The sequence below is a fragment of the Prionailurus bengalensis genome, chromosome C1 (genome assembly GCF_016509475.1).
Source record: "Prionailurus bengalensis isolate Pbe53 chromosome C1, Fcat_Pben_1.1_paternal_pri, whole genome shotgun sequence".
In the NCBI taxonomy this organism is placed as follows: Eukaryota; Metazoa; Chordata; class Mammalia; order Carnivora; family Felidae; genus Prionailurus; species Prionailurus bengalensis.
The window spans coordinates 184,887,948-184,913,400 of record NC_057345.1 but is presented as its reverse complement, the minus strand read 5'-3'; the positions used below and the strand labels follow the sequence as shown (position 1 = coordinate 184,913,400).

Here is a 25,453-nt window from a genome sequence, read left to right as displayed (position 1 = left end):
GGGGCAGAGAGAGAGGGAGAGAGAGAATCCCAAGCAGGCTCCACACTGTCAGCATACAGCTGGACATGGGGCTTGATCCCACAAACTAGGAAATCATGACCTGAGCCAAAATCAAGAGTCGGCCGCTTAACCAACTGAGCTACCTAGGCACCCCGGATGATTAACTCATTTAAGTGTCAAATTAATAAAACAGAATTTGATAAATGCTTCAATAAGAAATGTATTTGCCTTAATTAAATGTAAAACAAAGGAATAAGATTTAATTATTTGTAAGTAGTGGGAAATCAGTGGCAAAATTAGATGTGATTATTCATTCAGTTCTATATGTTAACATTATCTATTGCTGGTCTCATGATGGAAATAGGCATCATCACCTTAAGTCCAGCTGCCATTTTCTTTTAAAAAATTCTCTTAGAACTATATTTTCATAGTCTGGACTAAACAACTTTTCTGGTGGTGGTTTTAGCATTACCATGGAAATGAAACCAAATGAAAGTGGGACTACTGTGATGATTTTAGTAGACTTAAGTGGGGTTGGTAATTCTATCAATAACAGGTAGAAAAATGACATTTCCAATCATAGACCACAGGTTGACTGGGTTTAGGTAACAATTCTAGATAAATTTTGTAAAAACTATTTTAAAGAATTTTGCTTAGGCCTAAAATAATTTTTCACTTTTTTTTCCTCTTATAGTCACGTTCTGTATCTAGTTCCCCTGTGATGGTAGCTCAGCCAGTTTATCAACAACCTGCGTATCACTATCAGGTAAACATGAAATTACAATTAAAATTCTCTTTAATACCTTCAGTCCTTTTTGGGTAAATTTCATTGTATTCTTTCTCATGCAATAACTCTAGTAATTAAAATGAGATACTTAAGCCTTGATAACAATGGGGTTTTTTTTCTTATGGGGAACTAAACAATATCATACAAGAAGGTAGAATGTTTGCTTCATTTAACCAAATGTAATGAGGTCAGTTTTGCTCCATTTGGCTAACATTTAATCTAAAAAGTCTTTACAAATTCCCAAAGCAACATACACATAACACATTCAGGGTCACAGGCTAATTTTTTAATGTTATTGTTAACATTATATTACTTCCTTGCTATTATATTTGACATAATCTATATTAAAATAAGCCTCTTTTAGTTAACCAACACTCTTCTGTTAATTCTGTGGGAGATTGGTGATAAGTGATCCATAATGCCAGACTATTTTGGTGTTTTGCAAATAAAGATTTGTTTACATATCTTGTATTTGTATTACATATCTTGTATTTGTTTACATACTGTCTCTGGCTGCTTTTGTACTACAATGACAGAGTTTAGTAGTTCTAACAGAGATATTATGGACTGCAAAGCTTAAAATATTTACTCTCTGGCCCTTTACTTGCCAACCTCTGATATATATAGCATTCACAAATAAAATCACATTCTTTCTTACTTCTGGAATATTGGAAGAGAATTTGTTTCCTTTTTTTTTTTTTTTTTAACTTTTAAAATACACCCACATCAAGTGTTAAGTTTACTGGAATTCTTTTTAGTATTAGACTCAGTTTTGGGAGGGAGGGTTATTTTAGATAGAATTTAAAATTTAAATTTATTTAAATTTGTTATATTATCATTGTTAATGTATATTATATTTTTTTTAATGTTTATTTTTGAGAGAGAGACAGAGACAGAGCGCAAGCAGGGGAGGGGCAGAGAGAGAGGGAGACCCAGAATCCAAAGCAGGCTCCAGGCTTTGAGCTGTCAGCACAGAGCCTGATGTGAGGCTTGAACCCACAAACCGTGAGGTCATGACATGAGCTGAAGTCTGGCACTTAACCAATTGAGCCACCCAGGCACTCTAGTGTATATTATATTATTATGCTATATTGCTTATTTTTAAATAAAGTTATCAATTCTGTTAGCATGCTAAATATAAAATATCTAAAGTATTTCCTTCATTTACTAAAGATGAAAATAACTTAATGGCATATATTTAAAATACATATGTGGTATCACTTTTTCTAAGCTGCCTCAAAAGTTTAGCAGAAGCCTCAAAGACAAAACATTAGGTACCGCAGCTTTTAACACAACCAGCCAAATATTGTGAAACCAGTTTGAGGACCCTTAGCTTATTGTCCACCTTGAACACAATGAGGGGAAGCTGAGATTGCTGAGGGAGATTGGTAGCAAGGTTTTCTTGAATAAAAGAGTTGTTAGAATGCTATGGCATTTCCCCTTCTTCTCAACCAAGTGAAGAGGACATCAGAGAATGACTAAGAAAGCTTAATGCACCTGACTTTGGACTAAAAAAGTCCAAAGAAGCAGCTGAACTAGTCTCTGGAGTCAGAGCCTGGAGAGAAGGCTACAGTGGGAATGTGTTGAACTTTTACTCACAACAAGAAAGGTTTATATGTCCCAAGAGCAAGATGTGAACCTCACAGAAGAGACCCTTTTCAAAAAACTTTAAGATGACCCCAATAAAGAAAGAATGTGTGTGAAGTAGACTTCTAGAATCAAGGGCTAGAAATGTAGTTAGAAGTTCTCAGCAGGGAGATCACCAAAGAATCCAGTAAACTACCTAACTAGAGAGTCGGCATTTGGAATCTGCCACACCCCAAGAAGTGCTCTGTCCTAATTTTTATCTAGGGTCAAGGAAGAAAAGCTCAACCCAGTGCTTTTAAAGTGTCAGGGGGTGAGAAAGAATGCTACATGTCATATATATTTTTTTTAATTGCCTAATTCGAACCCACAAAGATTTACACATATTTTCTTCTAAGAGTTTTATAGTTTTAGCTCTTACATTTTTAGATCTTTGACCCAACTTGAGTTAATTTTTGTATATAGTTTGAGGTGTAGGGATCCAACTTCATTCTATTTGCATGTAGATATCCAGTTTTGACCCCTGTTTATAATGTGGGTGGGTTTGTTTCTGTTTTTCATTTTAGGCCCCTGCACAGTGCCTACCAGGACAGTGGCAGTGGGGCGTTCCTCAGGTAAATATTAACTTTTTTCATTGTATTTTTATGAAGACTGTATGAATATTAAGGTCAGGAGAACTAGATTTGAGATGTTCCTTTTCTATTTAGTAACTGTGATACCTGTGGCAGTTTATTTAATTACTATATTTCTTAGCTTCCCCATTTGTAACATGGAAGTAATGATACCATACCTTTGTAAGTTTCTTTACCTGATCTTTGTGAAGATCACATGAGATCGTGTTAGTGAAAGCTTTTTATTAAAAAGTGAGTACTTATGTAAACATGCAAAATTACTTTTTATTTTTTTTTAATTTTTTTTAACGTTTATTTATTTTTGAGACAGAGAGAGACAGAGCATGAATGGGGGAGGGCCAGAGAGAGAGAGGGAGACACAGAATCGGAAACAGGCTCCGGGCTCTGAGCTGTCAGCACAGAGCCCGACGCAGGGCTTGAACTCACGGACCGCGAGATCATGACCTGAGCCGAAGTCGGCTGCCTAACCAACTGAGCCACCCAGGCGCCCCTACTTTTTATTATTAATATTATGGGGAAATGTAGCATTTTTCCAGTTTTACTTCAGATTTTTCTTCAGTTTGACTATGCTCTTTAGTAAAATTCCATTTCTCAATTTTTGATACAAACAGTATACCACGAAAAAGACTATTTAATGACATTTTGCATTCCCATGTGAAGTCACAAAGCTGAGAATAGGTATTTATGCCAATTTAAACACTGTAAGTTATAGTATTACAACCTTTAATAGTGATCTTAATATCATTATTATCTGAATTTATAAATGAGGTTCTGAAGCATTAAGAAACTTTAGTATTTACCAGTGATAAAGTTCTTTGATCACATCTACACAATTGGAATTTATAATAACCAAGAACTCCTTATTTGTTGTTAAGATACTTCTATCCTATTCCTGGAAAAGAACTTCAGCAAATTATGAAACAAATATTTCTGTCATCTGTTGGGTAAGTTATTTGGTTTAACTGGAATCATATTTGATTTGGAAATATGGCTTTGTGTTTTAGTCTCCTGCATCTTCTGCTCCATTCTTATACCTGCAACCTTCTGAGGTTATTTATCAACCGGTGGAAATTGCACAAGATGGTGGATGTGTCCCTCCTCCACTGTCTCTGATGGAAGCCTCAGTTCCAGAGGTATGTATTAGTCTCAAAATAAATTATCTATAACTACCCCATCGTTACATTTTATTTCTTTTTCTTTTCTAAAGATATTTAAGACCCTCATGGAAGCTGCACATCTTTTTTCTTTGATTTATTCACATCTTTTCCTCTTTAATATCTAAGAATGCTCCAACTTAGACTTCTTCATTAACTAGTTCTGAACCATTTCTGAAATTAGCTGTTCACTGTACTAGGCTAATCCCTGACTTGATCTCCTTGAAAGAGTAAGGTACCAAATACTTCTCTTTCTTTTGGTTTGCCTGTCAATCTGTATTGTTACTAACATTTTGTCAATTAAAAGCATATAAAAATTAAAGAAGAAAATAATCTAAAAAAAATCTTCCTTTAAAATGTAAATCAAAAATACTTCATAACTACAAATTGTAAATATCATGTTCAGTGTCTTTAAACTACATTTCCAAATCATTACTTACCTTACCATCTATGTGCCAGGAACTGTACAGGTATGTTTTAAATCAGTGTTATGAAAGATTAGAAAATTAACACCCACCTCCCAATTAGAGTGTATTACATTACTTTTTTATATTACTAATGTTTATAACATTATGATGACATTCTGAAACAATAATTTCCACAATTGGGTCTTAATGTTACTATCACTACTTCTACTAGGATTTCTCCATTTTTCATCTTACCCTCCATCACCTGGTTGACTGAATCTTCAAGAACTCATTGTTAAAGAAAGCTTGTGGTTGTTACATTCTCTTAAGAGATTTCTTACATGCTTGTTTGTTGAATATTGTTGTCTATAAATCTGAAAGACAGTTACACTAGCTATAAAATAGCTACATCATACTGCCAAAACAAAGTACAACAAATTATGGCTTAAACAACAGACATTTATTGTCTTAGAGTTCTAGAGACTCAAAGTTGAAGACCAAGATGTTGGCAGGATTGGTTCAGTCTGAGGGCCATGAGGGAAGCATTTGTTTCAGGCTTCTCTTCTTAACTTGTAGATGGCCATCTTTCCCCTGTGTCTTCACATTATCTTTGTCTGTGTCTCTGTGTCCAAATTTCTCAATTCTGTGAGGATAGCAGTTGTACTGGATTAGGTTCCACCTTAATGACCATTTAACTTGATTATCTCTGTAAATACCCTGTCTACAAATAAGGTCACGCTCTGATGTACTAGAGGTTAGGACTTCAAAACAGAAGTTTTGAGGGAACACAATTCAACCCTTAACAACACTATTTAATTATAGAACTTCTGGTGTACTCTTCTCTGGTGTTAAGAAGTTTGAAGCCAGCCTGATTTTCTCCCTGGTACATAATTTGCTTTTTCTTCTTGCATGCCTGGAGAAGTAAGGTGTGTTCTTAGTTGTCTTTGTACATACTATTCCCATCTTCTTTCCCTAATTCTTCAAATTCAAGCATCAATTCCACTAGAAAACTTTTCCTGACTACCTCCCTGACTTTCTTAAGCTAAATCAAGTAGTTCTTTTCTTTTCTCCTATACGTTTCATAGGATTTATGGTAATTTTGGCTACTCAGCTATCCCCAGTCTATAAATTAATTAAAGATAGAGAGTGTGTTTTTCATTTGTGTTCCTCTATTAGGTAGCAAAATTCCTGTACATTGTAATGCTGAATAAATACTTTGAATTAATAAATGAAAGGCAATAATTTTTTTTCTTTTTTTGTTAACAGCCTTATTCTGATCATGGAGTTCAAGCAACATATCACCAGGTTTATGCTCCAAGTGCCATCGCTATGCCTACACCCGTGATGCAGCCTGAGCCAATTAAAGTAAGAAATTTGTTTTGATTTTTTGGTGTTTTTTCAGTCATTTCAAGTTTTTCAAATTTATTTTCTGAAAAGGAACAACTTTGGATATTTAGATCACATTTGTGATCAGAAGAACAGAATTAATGAACTTTTTCATGTGAAGGATGTACAATTCTAAATTATAATTTTTATTTATTAGTTTTGAACAAGTTATAAACCATACATGGTCAAAAATGTTTTATTTACTGTAGTAAAATACATATAACTTAAAATTTGCCATTTTAAGTGTACACCTAAGTGTTAATTAATTACATCCACAATGCCATGCAACCATTACCACTATCTATTTCCACACTTTTTCATTACCCCAAATAGAAAATCTGTACCCATGAAGCAATAACTTCCAATTCTTCTCTCCCTACAAATCCCTGGTAACCTCTAATCTACTTTTTGTCTCACTGAATTTGCCTAGATATTTCATATACTCAGATTTTGGTTATGTGTGTTAATGGAATGTGGCATTTATATGGGGAGATAAAAACAGTTAACAATCTATTCAGCTAGTTTGGGAACTGCTCATGCATCCTAAATCAGATCCATGCCAAAGAGTGGGAATCTAGTTAGATGCATGGATATATTCAATATATTTCAACTAAATTCTTCTTATTCCCTTATGACCTTCAATAAAAGTTTCTTATTGAAACTCTTCATCATTATTTGGGGGAATTGGGACTACATCTCTAAGTGAAGAATCACAAATTGATTAACTATTGTGATGGTAATATGAATCTTGCTTGCAGTGTACTTTGGTAAGGAATGTAGGCATATTCTATGACAAAATGATGGAGATTAGCTATTTCACAGTCATATTTATGCTTCTGAGCCATCCCATGTGTTAGAACTTGGTACCAAGACAGTCTACTTTAAGGAGCCTCCCCACTCTCTCATATCCCCTCATCCCATTACCACTCACTGCATCCCTTCACTGCTATTACTACTGTACTGTACACATGAAATAAAACCATAATGGTGACCTACTGTCAAAGCCTAGAGTGTTCCTAAACTTTATTTATAGAGTTATTATACTATCAAATTTTTCTAAAACAGATTTCCTCTGGTGTTAACATTTTCTCCTAATATACTTCTCTAGGAATAGCTGAAAGAGCTTTGCCGTATTAAGCAAGTACTAATTACTTTCAGTTACTGATTATATACACGATATATATAAACACAAAGGATTGAAGTTTTATTGCTTGAGTAGTACTAGAAGAAATTTCCAAAGAATGTTAATGTTACACATTCTTTTTTTTTTTTTTAAGTTTGTTTATTTACTTAGAGAGAGAGAGCGCTAGCTGGGCAGGGGCAGAGAGAAGGGGAGAGAGAGAGAGAATAGAATACCAAGCAGACTCCACACTGCCAGTGCAGAGCCTGATGTGGGGCTCAGACTCACACACCGTGAGATCATGACCTGAGCCAAAATCTAGAGTCAGACGCTTAACCGACTGAGCTACACAGGCACCCCTAATGTTGCACATGCTAATTTAAAGTTTAATTCCTCTAGTTTAAGAGTAAACACTTTTCTACATTTTCTTAAATCTATGAATAGGAAATGAAAGAAGTTATACAGAGAAACTAGTATCTTACTCCTTAGTGACATAAAAAGTACATTTATGTTGCATATAAATCATAACAGAGTCATGAAAAGGTAGGTATCTTCTCTTTTTTCATATATAAGCCTAAAACTGGAATCAGTAACCTGTCTCTTCATGTCTAAAGAAATGCTGCTAGAAGGAACTTTCCCCGTTCTTTCCTGATGCAGATCTTTGCTTTACTATGCCACAGGTCAAAGGGGAAGAAAACTACTGACTTGTTTCAATTTAATCTGTCTCATTAAGGGTTATAATAATTCTGGTTATCACATGGGATGCATCCTAGAGAATGTTTTAGTCCTATTCAAATTAAGATTTAAGGATTAGGGAAGAATTGAAGAGCTATGAACTATGCTTAACTAGCTTACTCCAAAACCCATCATGTCTCACACAACCTAGTATCAGATTTCATTGAATCTGCAACATCATGGGTTAATAAGACACACCATTGTTTATCACCATGAAGGAAAAAAACATTGCCATCAATTGTAAACGTAGCCTTACTCAGAGGTTTTGAAGTATGAAATGCTTTAAGGAATGCAATGTCTCAGTATCAGTGGAATTTAACCTTTTATACTTAGAGATACAAAGTTGAGAGGGATGGGGAAGAAAACCCAAAAATCCTCTTTTGTTAGAGATGAGGAAAAAAAGAAAGTTTAATAAACTTTAAAAGTCAAAACTGAAACACAGGGCTATTGTATACAGTTTTATATTTCTGGTTTTTATTTTTTAAGGTCTAATGTTCTGTGTATTTTATACCCAATAATTTTCTTTAGGTGATTTGATGGCCCTGAATAGAAAATGCTACCCCACCTAGGGACAGAAACTCGAAAAACACTCCCATAGTTTTCTAAAACTATACAATCCTATAGAAATGCTTTAATATTCAAGTTTTACTGTATGGAAAATTATCTCCTGTTGTTTACAGTACATTTGTATTATAACATAGAAGTCTTAATACACAACTGTTATATCATTAGTTGATGATCTTTTCCTAAAACATATTAAGTACACTAATATTAAAATATTGACATTTGAAACATTAGCCTTCGTTCTTATTATGCAAATTTTCTCTGGTGTACCAAATAGCTTGATGAGTTAAAAGAAAAAGGTAGAAATATTCCTTAGAATAATGTGAGCTCGGGGTGCCTGGGTGGCTCAGTCGGTTGAGCTTCTGGCTTCGGCTCGGGTCATGATCTCACAGTTTGTGGGTTCGAGCCCTGCATCGGGCTCTGTGCTGACGGCTCAGAGCCTGGAGCCTGCTTCGAATTCTGTGTCTCCCTCTCTCTCTGCTCCTCCCCCACTCATGCTCTGTCTCTCTCCTTCAAAAATAAATAAAAACATTACCAAAAATATTTTTTAAAAAAGAATAATTTGAGCTCTAATGATTATAATTTTAAGGGTGTTAACTGTATATATTCCAAAGTAGCAATTTCAGATGTCAAAACTATCTTGAAGCATCAAATCTAATCAATAAAATAGAGACCTTATTCAGGGCTCAGAGCACAGGTCTAACTGCTGTAAAAGACTGTTTGCTAGAAATCACTCATTGACTGTAAGGCACACGCTACTACCAATATAGAAATACCAATATAGAAACTACTAGATGAATAAGGTATTAATTAGGGTATCATTTTTTTAATTCAGCAGAGCCACATCTTATACATAGCTGAATTTGGAAATCAATAAAGCAAATCACAGAATGTCAAAATTAGCCCATTGAGCTAGATTACAGGAAAAAACAAAAGGAAAATCTTTGTGTATCTGGGCATTTGAACTATTACGCTTTTAAGATCAGTATCAAATCCCAGGGTAAGAAATGTGTGAGTGGAAAATTATGAAGTGTTTATGTTTTACAGTGTTTTTCCATTTTTGCATTAATACGTGTCCAATAAATTTGTTATGAGGATTAATTGAAATACTAGAAACTGGGGAAATTATAGTTTTAAGTTCACCTTTAAATTAAATGTTCATTTTATTTAATTCCAATGTATAATAGCTATTCATGAAAATATTTAATGTTAATAATATTTAACTATTTGCCAGCCTATGAGGAATTTCTTCTTCTTCTTTTTTTAATGGTTATTTATTTTTCCTGTGCCAGTACCATACTGTCTTAATGAGTACAGCTTTGTAGTATAGCTTGAAGTCTGGCATTGTGATGCCTCCTGCTTTGGTTTTCTTTTTCAAGATTGCTTTGGCTAGTCAGGGTCTTTTCTGCTTCCATACAAATTTTAGGATTATTTGTTCTAGCTCTGTGAAGAATGCTGGTGTTAGTTTGATAGGGATTGCACTGAATATGTAGACTGCTTTGGGTAGTACCGACATTTTAACAATATTTGTTCTTCCTATCCAGGAGCATGGAATCTTTTTCCATTTTTTTTTTTTTTTGTGTGTGTGTGTCTTCTTCAATTTCTCTCATAAGCTTTCTGTAGTTTTCAGTATATAGATTTTTCACTTTTTTGGTGAGATTTATTCCTAGGTATTTTATGGTTTTTGGTGCAACTGTAAATGGGATCAATTCCTTGATTTCTCTTTCTGTCACTTCATTGTTGGTGTATAGGAATGCAACCGATGTCTGTGTGTTGATTTAAGAGTGAAAGATTGACCTCCTCCTGGCTGATTTGGAGTTGTCTGATTGCAGAGGCTAAGACTTCCAATACTATGTTGAATAACAGTGGCGACAGTGGATATCCCTGTCGCGTTCCTAACCTTAGGGGGAAAGCTCTCAGTTTTTCCCCATTGAGGATATTAGCATTGAGTCATTCATATATGGCTTTTATGATCTCGAGGTATGCTCCTTCTATCCCTACTTTCTTGAGGGTTTTTAACAAGAAAGGATGATGTATTTTGTCAAATGCTTTCTCTGCATCTATTGAGAGGATCATGTGGTTCTTGTCCTTTTATTGATGTGATGAATCATGCTAATTGTTTTGCGGATATTGAACCAGCCCTGCATCCCAGGTATAAATCCCACCTGGTCGTGGTGAATAATTTTTTTAATGTATTGTTGCATCTAGTTGGCTAATATCTTGTTGAGGATATTTGCATCCATTTTCATCAGGGAAATTGGTCTATACTTCTCCTCTTTAGTGGGGTCTCTGTCTGGTTTTGGAATCAAGGTCATGCTGGCTTCATAGAAAGAATTTGGAAGTTTTCCTTCCATTTCTATTTTTTGGAACAGCTTCAAGAGAATAGGTGTTAACTCTTCCTTAAATGTTTGGTAGAATTCCCCTGGAAAGCCATCTGGCCCTGGACTCTTGTTTTTTGGCAGATTTTTTATTACTAATTCGATTTCCTTACTGGTTATGGGTCTGTTCAAATTTTCTATTTCTTCTTGTTTCAGTTTTGGTAGTGTATATGTTTCTAGGAATTTGTCCATTTCTTCCAGATTGCCCATTTTATTGGCATATAATTGCTCATAATATTCTCTTATTATTGTTTTTATTTATGCAGTGTTGGTTGTGATCTCTCCTCTTTCATTCTTGATTTTATTATTTGGGTCCTTTCCTTTTTCTTCTTGATCAAACTGGCTAGTGGTTTATCAATTTTGTTAATTCTTTAAAAGAACCAGCTTCTGGTTTCATTGATCTGTTCTACTGTTGTTTTTTTTTGTTTTGTTTTGTTTTGGTTTGGTTTCGATAGCATTAATTTCTGCTCTAATCTTTATTTTTTCCTGTCTTCTTCTGGTTTGGGGTTTTATTTGCTGTTCTTTTCCCAGCTCATTAAGGTGTAAGGTTAGGTTGTGTATCTGAGATCTTTCTTCCTTCTTTAGGAAGGCCTGGATTGCTATATACTTTCCTCTTATGACTGCCTTTGCTGCATCCCAGAGGTTTGGGGTTGTGGTGTTATCATTTTCATTGACTTCCATATACTTTTTCATTTCCTCTTTAACTGCTTGGTTAGCCATTCATTCTTTAGTAGGATGTTCTTCAGTCTCCAAGTATTTGTTACCTTTCCAAATTTTTTCCTGTGGTTGATTTCGAGTTTCATAGTGTTGTGGTCTGAAAATATGCACGGTATGATCTCAATCTTTTTGTACTTACTTAGGGCTGATTTGTGTCCCAGTATATGGTCTATTCTGGAGAATGTTCCATGTGCACTGGAGAAGAATGTATATTCTGCTGCTTTAGGATGAAATGTTCTGAATATATCTGTTAAGTCCATCTGGTCCAGTGTGTCATTCAAAGCCATTGTTTCCTTGTTGATTTTTTGATTAGATGATCTGTCCATTGCTGTGAGTGGGGTGTTGAAGTCTCCTACTATTATGGTATTACTATCGATGAGTTTCTTTATGTTTGTGATTAATTGATTTATATATTTGGGTGCTCTCACATTTGGTGCATAAATATTTACAATTGTTAGGTATTCTTGGTGGATAGACCCCTTGATTATGATATAATGCCCTTCTGCATCTCTTGATACAGTCTTTATTTTAAAGTCTAGATTGTCTGATATAAGTATGGCTACTTCGGCTTTCTTTTGTTGACCGTTAGCATGATAGATGGTTCTCCATCCCCTTATTTTCAATCTGAAGGTGTCTTTAGGTCTAAAGTGGGTCTTTTGTAAACAGCATATCAATGGATGTTGTTTTCTTATCCATTCCGTTACCCTATGTCTTTTGATTGGAGCATTGAGTCCATTGACGTTTATAGTGACTACTGAAAGATATGAATTTATTGCCATTTTGATGCTTGTAGAGTTGGGGTTTCTGGTGGTGTTCTCTGGTCCTTTCTAATCTTTGTTGCTTTTGGTATTTATATATATATATATATATATATATATATATATATATATATATGTAAAATGTATATGTATATGTTATATATATGTGAAATATATATGTTTTCATCTTCTCTCCCCTCAGAGAGTCCCCCTTAAAATTCTTGCAGGGCTGGTTCAGTGGTCACAAACTCCTTTAATTTTTGTTTGTCTGGGAAACTTTTTATCTCTCCTTCTATTTTGAATGACAGCCTTGCTGGATAAAGAATTCTTGGCTGCATATTTTTCTGATTCAGCACACTGAATATATCCTGCCACTCCTTTCTGGCCTGCCAAGTTTCTGTGGATAGGTCTGCTGCAAACCTGATCTGTTTTCCCTTGTAAGGGATTTTTTTTCCCTTGCTGCTTTCATGATTCTCTCCTTGCCTGAGTATTTTGTGAATTTGACTATGATATGACTTGTTGATGGTCGGTTTTTGTTGAATCTAATGGGATTCCTCTGTGCTTCCTGGATTTTGATGTCTGTGTCTTTCCCCAAGTTAGGAAAGTTTTCCACTATGATTTGCTCACATAACCCTTCTACCCCTATTTCTCTCTCTTTCTTTTCTGGGACCCCTATGATTCTGATGTTGTTCCTTTTTAATGAGTCACTGATTTCTCTAATTCTTAAATCGTGCTCTTTTGCCTTAATCTCCCTCTTTTTTTCTGCTTCATTATTCTCTATAAGTTTGTCCTCTATATCACTGAGTCTCTGTTCTGCTTCATCCATCCTTGCCGCCACTGCATCCATCATGATTGCAGCTCAGTTATAGCATTTTTAATTTCGTTCTGGCTATTTTTTACTTCTTTTATCTCTGCAGAAGACTCCAGATAGTATTCTTATTATCGTGATTCTAAATTCTGGTTCAGACATCTTGCTTATATCTGTGTTGGTTAAATTCCTGGCTGTCATTTCTTCGTGCTCTTTCTTTTGGGGTGAATTCCTTCATTTTGTCATTTTGAAGGGAGAATGGTTATTTATTTTTGAGAGAAAGAGAGCACGTGCAAGCAGGGGAGGGGCAGAGAAAGAGGGAGAGAGAAAATCCCAAGCAGGCTCCACACTGTCAGTGCAGAGCCCAACACAGGCTTGATCTCACAAACTGTGAGATCATGACCTGAGCCGAAATCAAGAGTTGGATGCTTAACAGGCTGAGCCACAAGGCACCCCTGAGGAATTTCTTCTAATTAAAGCACTGATTGGACTTGAATGAAAAACACAGCTATTTATGTATTATATGTTACCTTTTAGAAAGACACTGTGATTCAAAAGTAAATTAGAAAAGGACTTGACCTGTTACCACTGTCTGTTTCTAGCTCAGAGAACCATAACGTACACTTAAACTAAAAATTAGCAACTTACCTTTACTTTACAGAATCATTCCATTACTATCTTCTTCCTAAACATTTCGTCATTTCGGTATCATTAACACTTCTCATAAAGCAATTTAGAGACTAAAATTTCCACATATTCAGCAAGTCCTCAGAGTAGAGGATGACAACTGTAAAGCACTGCATTGTAGAGGGCAGGGACAGGAAAAGTCTGTGCTTTGCAGCTATGAACATACAGGAGGGTATAAATTTTTATGTACTGTACAAAGTCAAACTATACATAGTCTCAGATTCTGCAGAATAAATTATTTTACTCAACAGAGAACTAGGCAGCAGAAGCAAAAAAGATTACCGATCTAGAGGCACTAGAAATTGCATAGGTTGTATGTGTACCAAGCCTCTTTCTTGCTACAAACCTAAGAGATGGGACAGAGAATGGTAAGAGAAACAAGAACTCATGAAATGGATCTTTTAGAATTTTCATGGATAGATCTACATTCAAGGATAAGTTAAACAGAAAAGTATACATTATATGGGTCCCATGAAAATATTTTTGTATATGGCACTACATTGAAGGCAAGGATAAATAGCATATATATGTATATATGCATAAGAACATATATACAAGAGGAAATTAAATAAAGTTATAAAAACATATCCTATGTTCCTAGTAATTACAGACTGAAAAACAGGAAAGATGAAATGGTTGCTAGTCAGTGTAAGAAGACACCATATGAAACTATTGATATGATGGAAAAAATCAAATTTGTCTTGGCTGTAAAGGACCAGTAATTACTACATAAAAACAATTCCTTGATGTATAAAAAATTTTTTTGAAATCCTCCCAGAATACAGAGGAAAATAACATGAAGGATAAAATGATGAAAAATAAAATGCTAGAATAGAGAGAACAGACACAAGTCCAGCCAAAAAAGGAGTAACTCTCAAAAGGAATACAGAAAAAGACAAAAAGAATGAACACACATTTTAATAGTAAAACAAAAATAAAAATACCCTTGATATGTTTGAATTTAAACGTCAAAAGGGATTCACCATCCTTCAAGCCTAATTAATGAGAAACAATCCATATATAAATATGCTGGGAAATATCCATTTCTCTCCTTCAAACATCCTGGTCCTCTTAACTTTTTTTTAACCATTTATTTTTATATAATTTTAGAGTTAAAGAAAAGTTGCAAAAAATAAGTTTATGTATCCCTTCACCCAACTTACCCTAATTTAACAACTTATATAATCATAGAACAACTAGGAAAAACAAAAATTAGCAATAGTACAATATTATAAACTACAAGCACTATTTAAACTTCACCAGTTTTGGGGCGCCTGGGTGGCGCAGTCGGTTAAGCGGCCGACTTCAGCCAGGTCACGATCTCGCGGTCCGTGAGTTCGAGCCCCGCGTCGGGCTCTGGGCTGATGGCTCAGAGCCTGGAGCCTGTTTCCGATTCTGTGGCTCCCTCTCTCTCTGCCCCTCCCCCGTTCATGCTCTGTCTCTCACTGTCCCCAAAATAAATAAAAAAACGTTGAAAAAAAAAATTTTTTAAACTTCACCAGTTTTCCACAAATGTTCTTTTTCTGCTCCAGGATCTAACCCAAGAATCCCACATTACATTAATTTGTCATCTCTCCTACTCTCCTCCAATCTGTGAAATTTACAGTCTTTCCCTGTCTTTCATGATCTTGATACTTTTAAAGAGTACTGGTCAGTTATTTTGTTGATAATCCATCAATATGAGTTTGTCTGGTATTTTCTCTTGATTAAATAGAAGTTATGCAGGGGTGCCTAGCTGGCTCAGTTGGTACAGCACGTGACTCTTGATCTCATGGTTATAAATTTGAGCCTCACATTAGATGTAGAAATTACTTTAAAAAAAATAAAACCGGGGCGCCTGGGTGGCGCAGTTGGCTAAGCGTCCGACTTCAGCCAGGTCACGATCTCGCGGTCCATGAGTTCGAGCCCCGCGTCAGGCTCTGGGCTGATGGCTCAGAGCCTGGAGCCTGTTTCCGATTCTGTGTCTCCCTCTCTCTCTGCCCCTCCCCGGTTCATGCTCTGTCTCTCTCTGTCCCAAAAATAAATAAACGTTGAAAAAAAAATTTTTTTTAATAAATAAATAAATAAATAAATAAAACCTAAAAAAAAAAATAGAAGTTATGCATTTGGGGAAAAAATATCACAGAAGTGATGTGCCCTTCTCAGTGTATCATTTCAAGGGATACAAGATGCCAGTATATCTGATTACTGGTACTATTAACCTTGATCACTTTAAGCATGAGAAGTAAATTACCTAAGTAAGCAGATCCAGGAGTCTAACAGAAGCATGCTTTCTAACAAGAGAAAAACTTAGCTGGCCCTATGAAATCCCTAACAGTAAAGCTCATTGATAAAACTATCCACACACAAAGAACTTCCCATTAGGATTTTAGTGCTTCCTCCTTAAATATGGATATGCAGTCACGTTAGAAGAAAACCTTCAGAATGAGAGATCATAATAAACAGAAAGAAACATATAATGCAGAGAGCAGAAGAAAATATCAAACTATAATTAATATCCACTTAAAGATAAGAGAAAATAAGAAGTGTTCCATGCATAGACATCCTAGCAAACACTTCATTTTTATCAAACATATTGCTCCTTTTAACTTTTTTTTCACCTTGTATTTTGAAGTAATTTCCGATTTACAGAAAAGTTATAGAAATAATAGAGTTTCTGTATATCCTTCATCCTCCTGTTCTTTGACTGGAGGGCATTAGTAGAGAAAATTAACGCTAATATGTCCTCTTAACCTAACTATATACCTTACTCAAATTTTATTAGTTTTTACACTAATGAGGTAGCTGAAATAAATCAAATGTGAAAGGGTTAAACATTACAATCAAAAGCTTTCAGAAAATAGAAAAAGAGGTAAATAATAATAGAGAAAAAGATAAAATTAGATTGATCCAAGAAGTCAAATATTAATTCCAGAAAAAGAAAATGGTTTGAAGGAAATTAGCAAAAAGTTAACACAAGAAAATTCCCTAGGAAGTTAAGGACAAGAATCTCTAGATTAAAAGGCCCTAGGGGCGCCTTGGTGGCTCAGTTGTTAAGCATCTGATTTTGGCTCAGGTAATGATATCATGGTTTGTGAGTTTGAATACCACATCAGGTAAGCCCTGCATCGGGTTCATGAATTCAAGTCCCACATCGGGTAAGCCCTGCATCAGGTGAGCTCGAGCTCCACATCAGATGAACATGAGCCCCCATCGGGTAAAACATGAGCTCTGCTTCAGGTGAGCCTGGCTTTCTCTCTCTCTCTCCCTCTCTTCCTCTCTCCTCTCTCCCTCTGCCCTTCCTGGGAGTGTGTCTCTCTCTCTCTCTATCTCTCTCTCTGCTCCTAGCTCACTTGTGCCCTCTCTAAATAAATAAATAAATAAATAAATAAATAAATAAATAAAAGGGCCTGCTCCTAGCTCACTTGTGCCCTCTCTAAATAAATAAATAAATAAATAAATAAATAAATAAATAAATAAAAGGGCCTACCAACTACTTGGCACAATTGCTGTAAAAGACTCACAGTTCAGGCACATTATTCTGAATTTTATTTTTATTATTCTGAAATTTCAGAATGGCAGGGATTTAAAAAATAAACCTAAGCGAGAAAATAGATCACAGACTAAGAATCAGCAACACTGAAAGCTAGAAAACAATGGAGCAAAGCTTTAAAAATATTTAATGAAAATTTTAATCTAGGATTCTATAATAGACAAGTATAAATGAAAAAAATCTATTTTCATACAGTAGAGTCTCAAACAATTTACCTCACGTGCATCCTTTCTTGGGGTGCTACTAAATGTGTATTTCACCAAAACAAGAGAATAAACTAGGAAAAGACATGGGATAAAAACAAAAAAGCAGAAAATGAAAATGAAACAAACATCTAATGCAAGGCAGAGGCTAAGGATGACAACAAAAAGAGGTCTTGGGATGATGGCTGTTTAGATGCTTTAAAGAGCAATCAGTCCAGAATTAGATGGTTCTCTGCAAGAAAAATAAGTTTTATTTGTGTAGAAACTTGTATTAAGTATCTTACAGAGCTGTTTAAAGATATGGAGAGACTTGGCTTTAGGTCTGAATAAAACTAAATGAATGGGGGAAATGAAGAAATTAGTGAAAACCCAAAAGGTGTTCAAGAAAGAAAATGTAATTATAATGCACCACTTGGCTTATTAGTGAATAGCATTTACTTAAGCATAATAATTAAAATAATTAACAAATTTGGGGCGCCTGGGTGGCTCAGTCGGTTAAGCATCCAACTTCAGCTCAGGTCACGATCTCACAGTACGTGAGTTCAAGCCCCGCGTCGGGCTCTGGGCTGATGGCTCAGAGCCTGGAGCCTGCTTCCAATTCTGTGTCTCCCTCTCTATCTTCCCCTCCCCCGTTCATGCTCTGTCTCTGTCTCAAAAATAAATAAACGTTAAAAAAAATTTAGAAAAAAAAAATAATAACAAATTTAAGCAAAACTTATGATATAAAAAGGATGGGCAAGGCAATAAAAGAGATGTAATAAAAGATATAAAAGAGTTAAAATCCTTATCGACCATAAAGAAGTCGTTAAATAATGAATGAAATTGTTCAGTTAATATAGATAGAAATAGGGAAACAAATACTAGAAGAAATAACTTAAACAAATGAATGTGGCCATCTCTGAAAAAGTGAAGTGGGACAGGAGTGGAGTGGCAGGGGAGGGGGAATGTGTTGAAGCCATTTTTCCCTTTAGCCACTATTTGATTTTTAAAACTAAGTATGTAATTACCTTATTTATTTATTTATTTATTTAGAGACCATGAGAGCGGAGGGGCAGAGAGAGGGAGAGAGAGAGAATCCCTAGCAGGCTCCACAATGTCAACACAGACCCTGATGCAGGGCTCAAACTCACAACCCATGAGATCATGACCTGAGCCAAAGTCAGACACTTAACTGACTGAGCCACCCAGGCACCCCTATAGTTACTTTAACAAAAATAAAAATTAATTTCAAAAGTGCTATGTACTCCAGATTGTTTCAAGCCAAGATATATCAGGAAAATATGAACAATAGTAGGGAAAAAAACCAAGATGATACTAATAAGAAAGTAAATTTCAAAGTGAAAAGCATTAAACAAGACAGGGAAGATTAGTTTGTTGTGATAAAAAGTTAAATCTAAAATGAATAAGTAAGTCTAATAATGTAACATCAAAACTATAAAGTAGGGTTGCCTGCCTGGCTCAGTCAGAAGAGCATGCGACTCTTGATCTCAAGATCATGAATTCAAGCTCATCTTGGGTGTAGAGATTACTTAATAAAAATAAAAAAACTTAAAAAATATATACAAAGTAAAAACTGCTAGAAATACCAAGAGAAAGAAACACAGCTGTGATAGGAAACTTTAATATCATAATCATAACTCATGTTTGGATAAATAAGATCTAAAGACATATATAAATAATACATATTGAATTTTGTGCCTTGCAAAGAGAAAGCTATTTCTTTTCTAACATTTACAAAAGTTGGTAATATTTTGGTCACAACATAAATCTCTATAAATTCAATAAAGTGGTCCTGGACAAATGTCACTGACTATAATGAATTATGTATAAGAAAGGAGAGCATTGTGCAGGGCAGAAGTATTGAGAGACTGACCCCTAATAGGCAGAGTTGCCTACTGAAATGGCAACAAAAGGTTGTTAATAGCCTAGATGATGATGCCTAAGGGCTCTCTGTCCTGGGCGAGACAACGCCTACTCCTTCTCAAACCACAGCATGAGCTAAGACCACTCTCTACTCTTCCATTTTTTTTCCCACACATGTAAATATTACCAAACATCTTAGCTGATGATGATCTCAGGAGAAAATTTTATGAAGGCAAAAACCACAAAACATCTGAGAACAACACAATAAGTAATATGTGACAGAAATAGCCATGAGATATAATTGACATATAACATTATTAGTTTCAGGTGTACAGTGTATGTATATACTATGAAATGGTCATCACAGTAAGTCTAGTTAACATCCACAAAACTTCACATACTTAACAAATATTTTCCTTGTGGTAAGAAATTTCTTAAGATCTACTTTCTCAGCAGCTTTCAAATATGCAATACAGTATTATTAATTATAGTCACCTACATTATAGTCACAGTATAGTAATGCTGTACATTAGTGGTCCACTTAGAAATGTCTTCTGTAGCTTTGCATTACCAAAGCAGTTATTTTTGCTTACTTTTCCATTACTCAGACTTAAGATAAGTTTCTATCAATTTGAGTTAGTTTTCTCCACACAACTAAATCAGATAAAATACACTGAAATCTCTTATACATTCATTTAGCCATTCTTTCTTGAGTACTTCAGACTTTAGTTATACCTTTCATGAAACAGTGTTGTTTAAAAGCATGTAATTGTTGCTGATCTTTAAAACTTCAGAATAAACACATTAGGGGCAGATCTTAAAGTATTTGTAAACTGCTAACCACCTTATCTTCCTTCATTCTTTCTGCAATGAAATGTTCTTAACCTGAACTCTATTAGCTTTTCATTGCAAGATGGAAAAAGCCTCCTGTTTCATGTTGTAAACCTTTAAGGAAAAGACCTTTATGTCATTCTGAAAATTTTAACCAGGATTTATTTAAAACCCTCCTCTCTCAACTTTAAAAATTGGCTAAAACAATTTTTACTTGAAAAATATTTATAGGATATATTTTCTCTTTTATACTGTCAATTTGGTCTTTTTCATATATACCAATTTACATCATTTCCTTGTGCGTATACTACCTGCAGGTTACCTCAACTCCTTTATTTTCACTTTCTATCTGTTGGGTTTTTTTTTTTTCCTTTTTTGAATGCTCTTTAAGAAAGTTTCTTTAAAAAGAGTCAAAGTCAAATCAGTTTGTTTACCCTTCTAATCTTGACAAAGATTTAATTGAGAATGAAATAAAAACTATAGCTAAAATAAAACTTTAAATTATTATGGATAAAAACTATACATTACTGTTTCTGACTCATATTTGTAGGTACTGTCAAATCTGGCAGAATCTAAATGAACTATGGGCCATTAGCTAATTAATAAATCACATAAATAAGTTGGTCCTTGCATAAACATGTCATATGGACTCTACCATATGACAAGTTTTAAGTAACAATTCATTCTCAGTAGTTCATTTCACCAAGCATTTATTGAACATTACACTTGAAAAATAATATTTGAAGTGCTGTATGTATAGTTAGTAAGACCACCCTTAAGATTACATTCAGCTGAGCCTATAGTCTTTTCCTAATCCTAATTTACTTGTAATGTAATGTTACATTAAAAAAAAAATTTTCTTGTGTGAATACTTGGTGGACTCAAAGGTGTTTTTAAATGTATTAAAATTAGGGGCGCCTGGGTGGCGCAGTCGGTTAAGCGTCCGACTTCAGCCAGGTCACGATCTCGCGGTCCGTGAGTTCGAGCCCCGCGGTCCGTGAGTTCGAGCCCCGCGGTCCGTGAGTTCGAGCCCCGCGGTCCGTGAGTTCGAGCCCCGCGGTCCGTGAGTTCGAGCCCCGCGGTCCGTGAGTTCGAGCCCCGCGTTGGGCTCTGGGCTGATGGCTCAGAGCCTGGAGCCTGTTTCCGATTCTGTGGCTCCCTCTCTCTCTGCCCCTCCCCCATTCATGCTCTGTCTCTCTCTGTCCCAAAAATAAACAAACGTTGAAAAAAAAATTTTTTTTAATGTATTAAAATTAGTTAGGGGGAACAAGGCAAGAATGTCCACTTCATTTCTCCATTTCAACACTGTACTGGAAGTCCTAATGCAAAAAGACAAGAAAAGGAAACAAAAGTATACAGATTGGGAAGGCAGAAATAAAACTGCCTTTGTTTGCAGATGACATGATTGTCTATGTAGAAAATCCAAAAGAATTGACCAAGAAACTTCTGGAACTAATAAGCAATTATAGCAAGGCTGTAGGATACAGGGTTAACATGCAAAAGTCAATTGCTTTTCTGCTTACCAGCAATAAATTAAAAATGAAATACTTAGGTATAAATCTAACAAAATGTGTACAAGATCTAGATGAGAAAAAGTATAAAACTCTGATAAAAGAAATCAAAGAATTAAATAAATGGAGAAATAGTCCATGTTGTATGGATAGGAAGACATCATATTGTCAAGATGTCAGTTCTTCCCAACTTTATCTACAGGTTCAACACAATCCTAGTCAAAATCTCGGCAAGTTATTTCGTGGATATTGACAAACTGATTTTAAAGTTTATATGGAAAGGCAAAACACCCAGAATAGCCATCACAGTGTTAAAGGGAAAGAACAAAGTTAGAGGACTGATACTATTCAACTTCTCTCACTTCTTAATACTCAATAAAATTAGTACATATGTTCTGCAAGTATTGTGTAAATGTTCATTGATGTCCTACATTCATTTACTCTAATTTGTTCTTTTTCTTTCCTGTTCATTTCTGATCTATATTTTCTCTCTTTTTACTTAACAGACAGTGTGGAGCATTCATTATTAAGACAACTGGGCAGCTCTAGTCCAGCTCAACTGATTTCTTGTCCAATGATCCTTGTGTGGCCAAGATCCAGCTTCAACGAACCGTCTAGAAGCTGCCCATTGTGACACTTAGGGTTAGTTAATACCTCGCCATACTTATTTATTCCATTATAAGCTGTCTAAATTCGATGAAATTTGCTTTTTCAGCTGTTCTACAAAACTATTTAGGTAGTTGTGGCATGTTGGTTTGTTTATGTGTTAATCTAACTGTAGTGACATTTTCTACATGTTTTATCCATTCCATAAATAATAACCACATTGGGAATAGTGAGGTGTCTTTCATTTTCTCTGCTTTGTGTTATTTCTTTTCCTCTCAATCTTTTAGGAGTAATGTTTAATAGTCATTACTATTTATTTTAGTATTTAGGATAAGAGTCCACTCTAATGCTAATAGAATTTTTAATACTTTCATGCCTTGTGGTATAAGTACATTTGATCTTAATGATTCAGTTCTAATACTGGCTATTTTGTCATTTAATATGTTTTTGACTGAGTTTTTATTTATTACTGCTATTCCTTATTTAATTTTGCTTCTGCCATGGTTTTCAAAATTTGAGTAATATTTATACTTTTTTATAACATTTTCCAATATTATTAGAAACACTTCAACATGATCAGTTTTCTTACCTTTTCATATGATTAATTTGACTATATTAAATTTTTACTCTAATATTTGTGATAATGCTGAAGCCTTTTATAATATAAGCCATTTGGTACCCAAATTTATATAATACGGTTCACCTAGTAGAATTGTTTTGATAAAAGAAGGGCTCATCTCTGACATCCCATAATACTGACTGATACCCCACTATATTTTGGTATCCTGTACTGCTTTAATATTTTGACTTTTTATTCTTATATGTTACCAATATATTCAATTATATGTTATTAATATTTTAAAAGACAGTTATTTTCATAAAATGCAAAGCTATTTCTTACACCAAAGGAAAACTTCAAATTCTGATTCTAAAGCCAATCTTATTATAAAATTAGAAAATAGGTAGGGAGGAAAAGCCATTGTTCAAAAGTTACAGAACAAATTGTTTTCATCACTGTAATTTCTGTAATAGTGTAAAAAAATCCACTTTACATTCATTTGCAATTGTTTTACTTGACTTCCTAATTTTAGGTGAGAAGAGGAAAATCTATAAATATTGGCATTACCCTAATTTATCTCTCCTCTCTCCTTTTCTATGCCCAAATGTATTACATGTTCAACAGCATAAGCAGAAATAATAAGACTTAGATCCCAAAGATTTTCCTGATGAGTCAAATAGGGTGTTTCTTTTGAAACCATAATGAACAGTAGGACTATATGATTATATATTAGCCTACAGGTATCCCATGCACATTAATTATTCTGTTTTTAGAAATATAAATAGACTAATAAGTCCCACAATGAAATTTCAAAAGTTTTTGTTCTGTAAGTAAAAATGATTAACCACTGATGTTAGAGATATTTTAATAGCACTCTCCTTGATTTTCAAAATGTTTAACATGATGCTAAACAAATCCTGGACTGTTAATAAAAGTTAATGATGTATTATTGGATAAGGAATTTTGATAATAATTGATACACAAGTGTGTTTCTTCCACAAAACTATAGAGATCTGCGTACACACATATACTACGTACACACACACACACACACATATACTACGTACACACACACACACACACATATAGATTATATACACATACACATTATATATACATACAATTCATATACACACTTTCTTAGAATTTAGCTTCATTTTGTGAAGCTAATTAAAACTGTGGAATTCACTGTCAACCAGATTCACCATCAACTTTCTTTACGACCTAGTTTGATAGCCCAAACAGGTTATTTCTAAAACCAGATTGAGAGGATAAAAATTCTCCTTATATAACTAGGTAAAAGCCATTTTATTTTTCTCTTTTTTGTAGTATATCATCTATAGATAAATTTGAAAAGTTTCTATTTAGTTCCTATTTTGAAAGGCCAATCTGAAAACATCTGAGGAAATTCACTGGATTAGAGTGAAATGGATAATACAAATATTAGTATCATCACATGTACCAAAATCACAAATAAGTTTGCAACCTGTTTTACTCAAATCTCTAATATAATCAGAGATAGAAAGATGGTAGCATGTCAAAAATTAAAGGATCTTGGAAAATTAAGACTTTAATTTCTTTCCTGTCAGCCAATTTCACAAGAATGGCTTAGAAAGAGGTATGATTTAGTTTGTACAATGCTTTATAAATTTCTGCCAATAATGACAGTACAATATTTTCAAACAAATTTATACGTAAGTCCCAGATGTAGGAGTGTGTTTCATGGGTTTGTGGTGTATTTAAGAAAAATAATGAATTGGGGTCATATACACAAAAAACCTTTGTATCTCTCTCAGAAGTAGTGCTTGGATAGTATTAAAATGTAGAATCAAAGGACCAGAAAAGACTTTACAGGGGCATTCAATCCAACTTTGATATCATGTTTCAACATGCCCTGTTGTTAAAATAGTAAATTGCTGGCCCCTAGACCTATACTTTGACTAAAATTTATTCTGAAATCTCTATAGACTTCAGTAGAAAGAGGCAAATTTTTCAAAAAAGATGGGCATAATAATCATAATTGGTGCTGTTTCTTTCAACTCTATTCAGTGTTTTCATTCCTAGTGCATAAATTCCTAAAAAAATATGCTACCAGCTTCTGTTCTTCCATGTTTAGTACCACTCTCTGATTAGCAGCTACAGTTATTGGTGTTTGTTTCACCTGCTCTATGTGTTTTTGTCTCTTTGCTTTTATGTATTGCATAAATTTACTGATACTTTCTGCATTCTCATGATTCCTCTCAAAAATCAAGTGCCATTCAAGACCACTTGTTTTATTTCACATTGTCATTTTTGTCCTTTCCATGTAATATAATCCTTCAGTTTTCTGTTATACTAGTTTCATGGTTACCTTGATACCTACTTTATGACCTGTCAGAATCTAGAAATAAAATAACAGCCATCAATTTTAAATTTGTAAACTAACAGATTAAAGTTTTCCAGTTTTATCATTCTGTTTAGTTATGCTGCTTAAAATAGGATCAACTAATACATTACCAAGCCTGACTGTATTGAAGTTAAGATACACAGTAACAGGCTGAATAGTCATTAAAACATTTTATTTAAGCTAGTAAGTGATACCATATTGACATCTGACTTGTTTTTAAAACATGTAATTAAAAATTTTTCCAT

General features: G+C 34.5%; 1 protein-coding gene across 2 annotated transcripts in view; it reads left to right on the top strand.

Moving 5' to 3' along the window:
* Positions 1-24,388, top strand: part of BOLL (boule homolog, RNA binding protein) — a 44,502-nt gene extending 20,114 nt beyond the window's left edge. For both annotated transcript variants that reach the window (XM_043577407.1, XM_043577408.1), the window contains exons 7-11: positions 695-766; positions 2,938-2,985; positions 4,008-4,136; positions 5,831-5,929; positions 22,164-24,388. In XM_043577407.1, the coding sequence (XP_043433342.1) occupies positions 695-766; positions 2,938-2,985; positions 4,008-4,136; positions 5,831-5,929; positions 22,164-22,187 (372 nt within the window). In that variant the 3' untranslated portion in view covers positions 22,188-24,388. The remainder of the gene's footprint in view (positions 1-694; positions 767-2,937; positions 2,986-4,007; positions 4,137-5,830; positions 5,930-22,163) is intronic.
* The last annotated feature ends 1,065 nt before the right edge of the window (positions 24,389-25,453 follow it).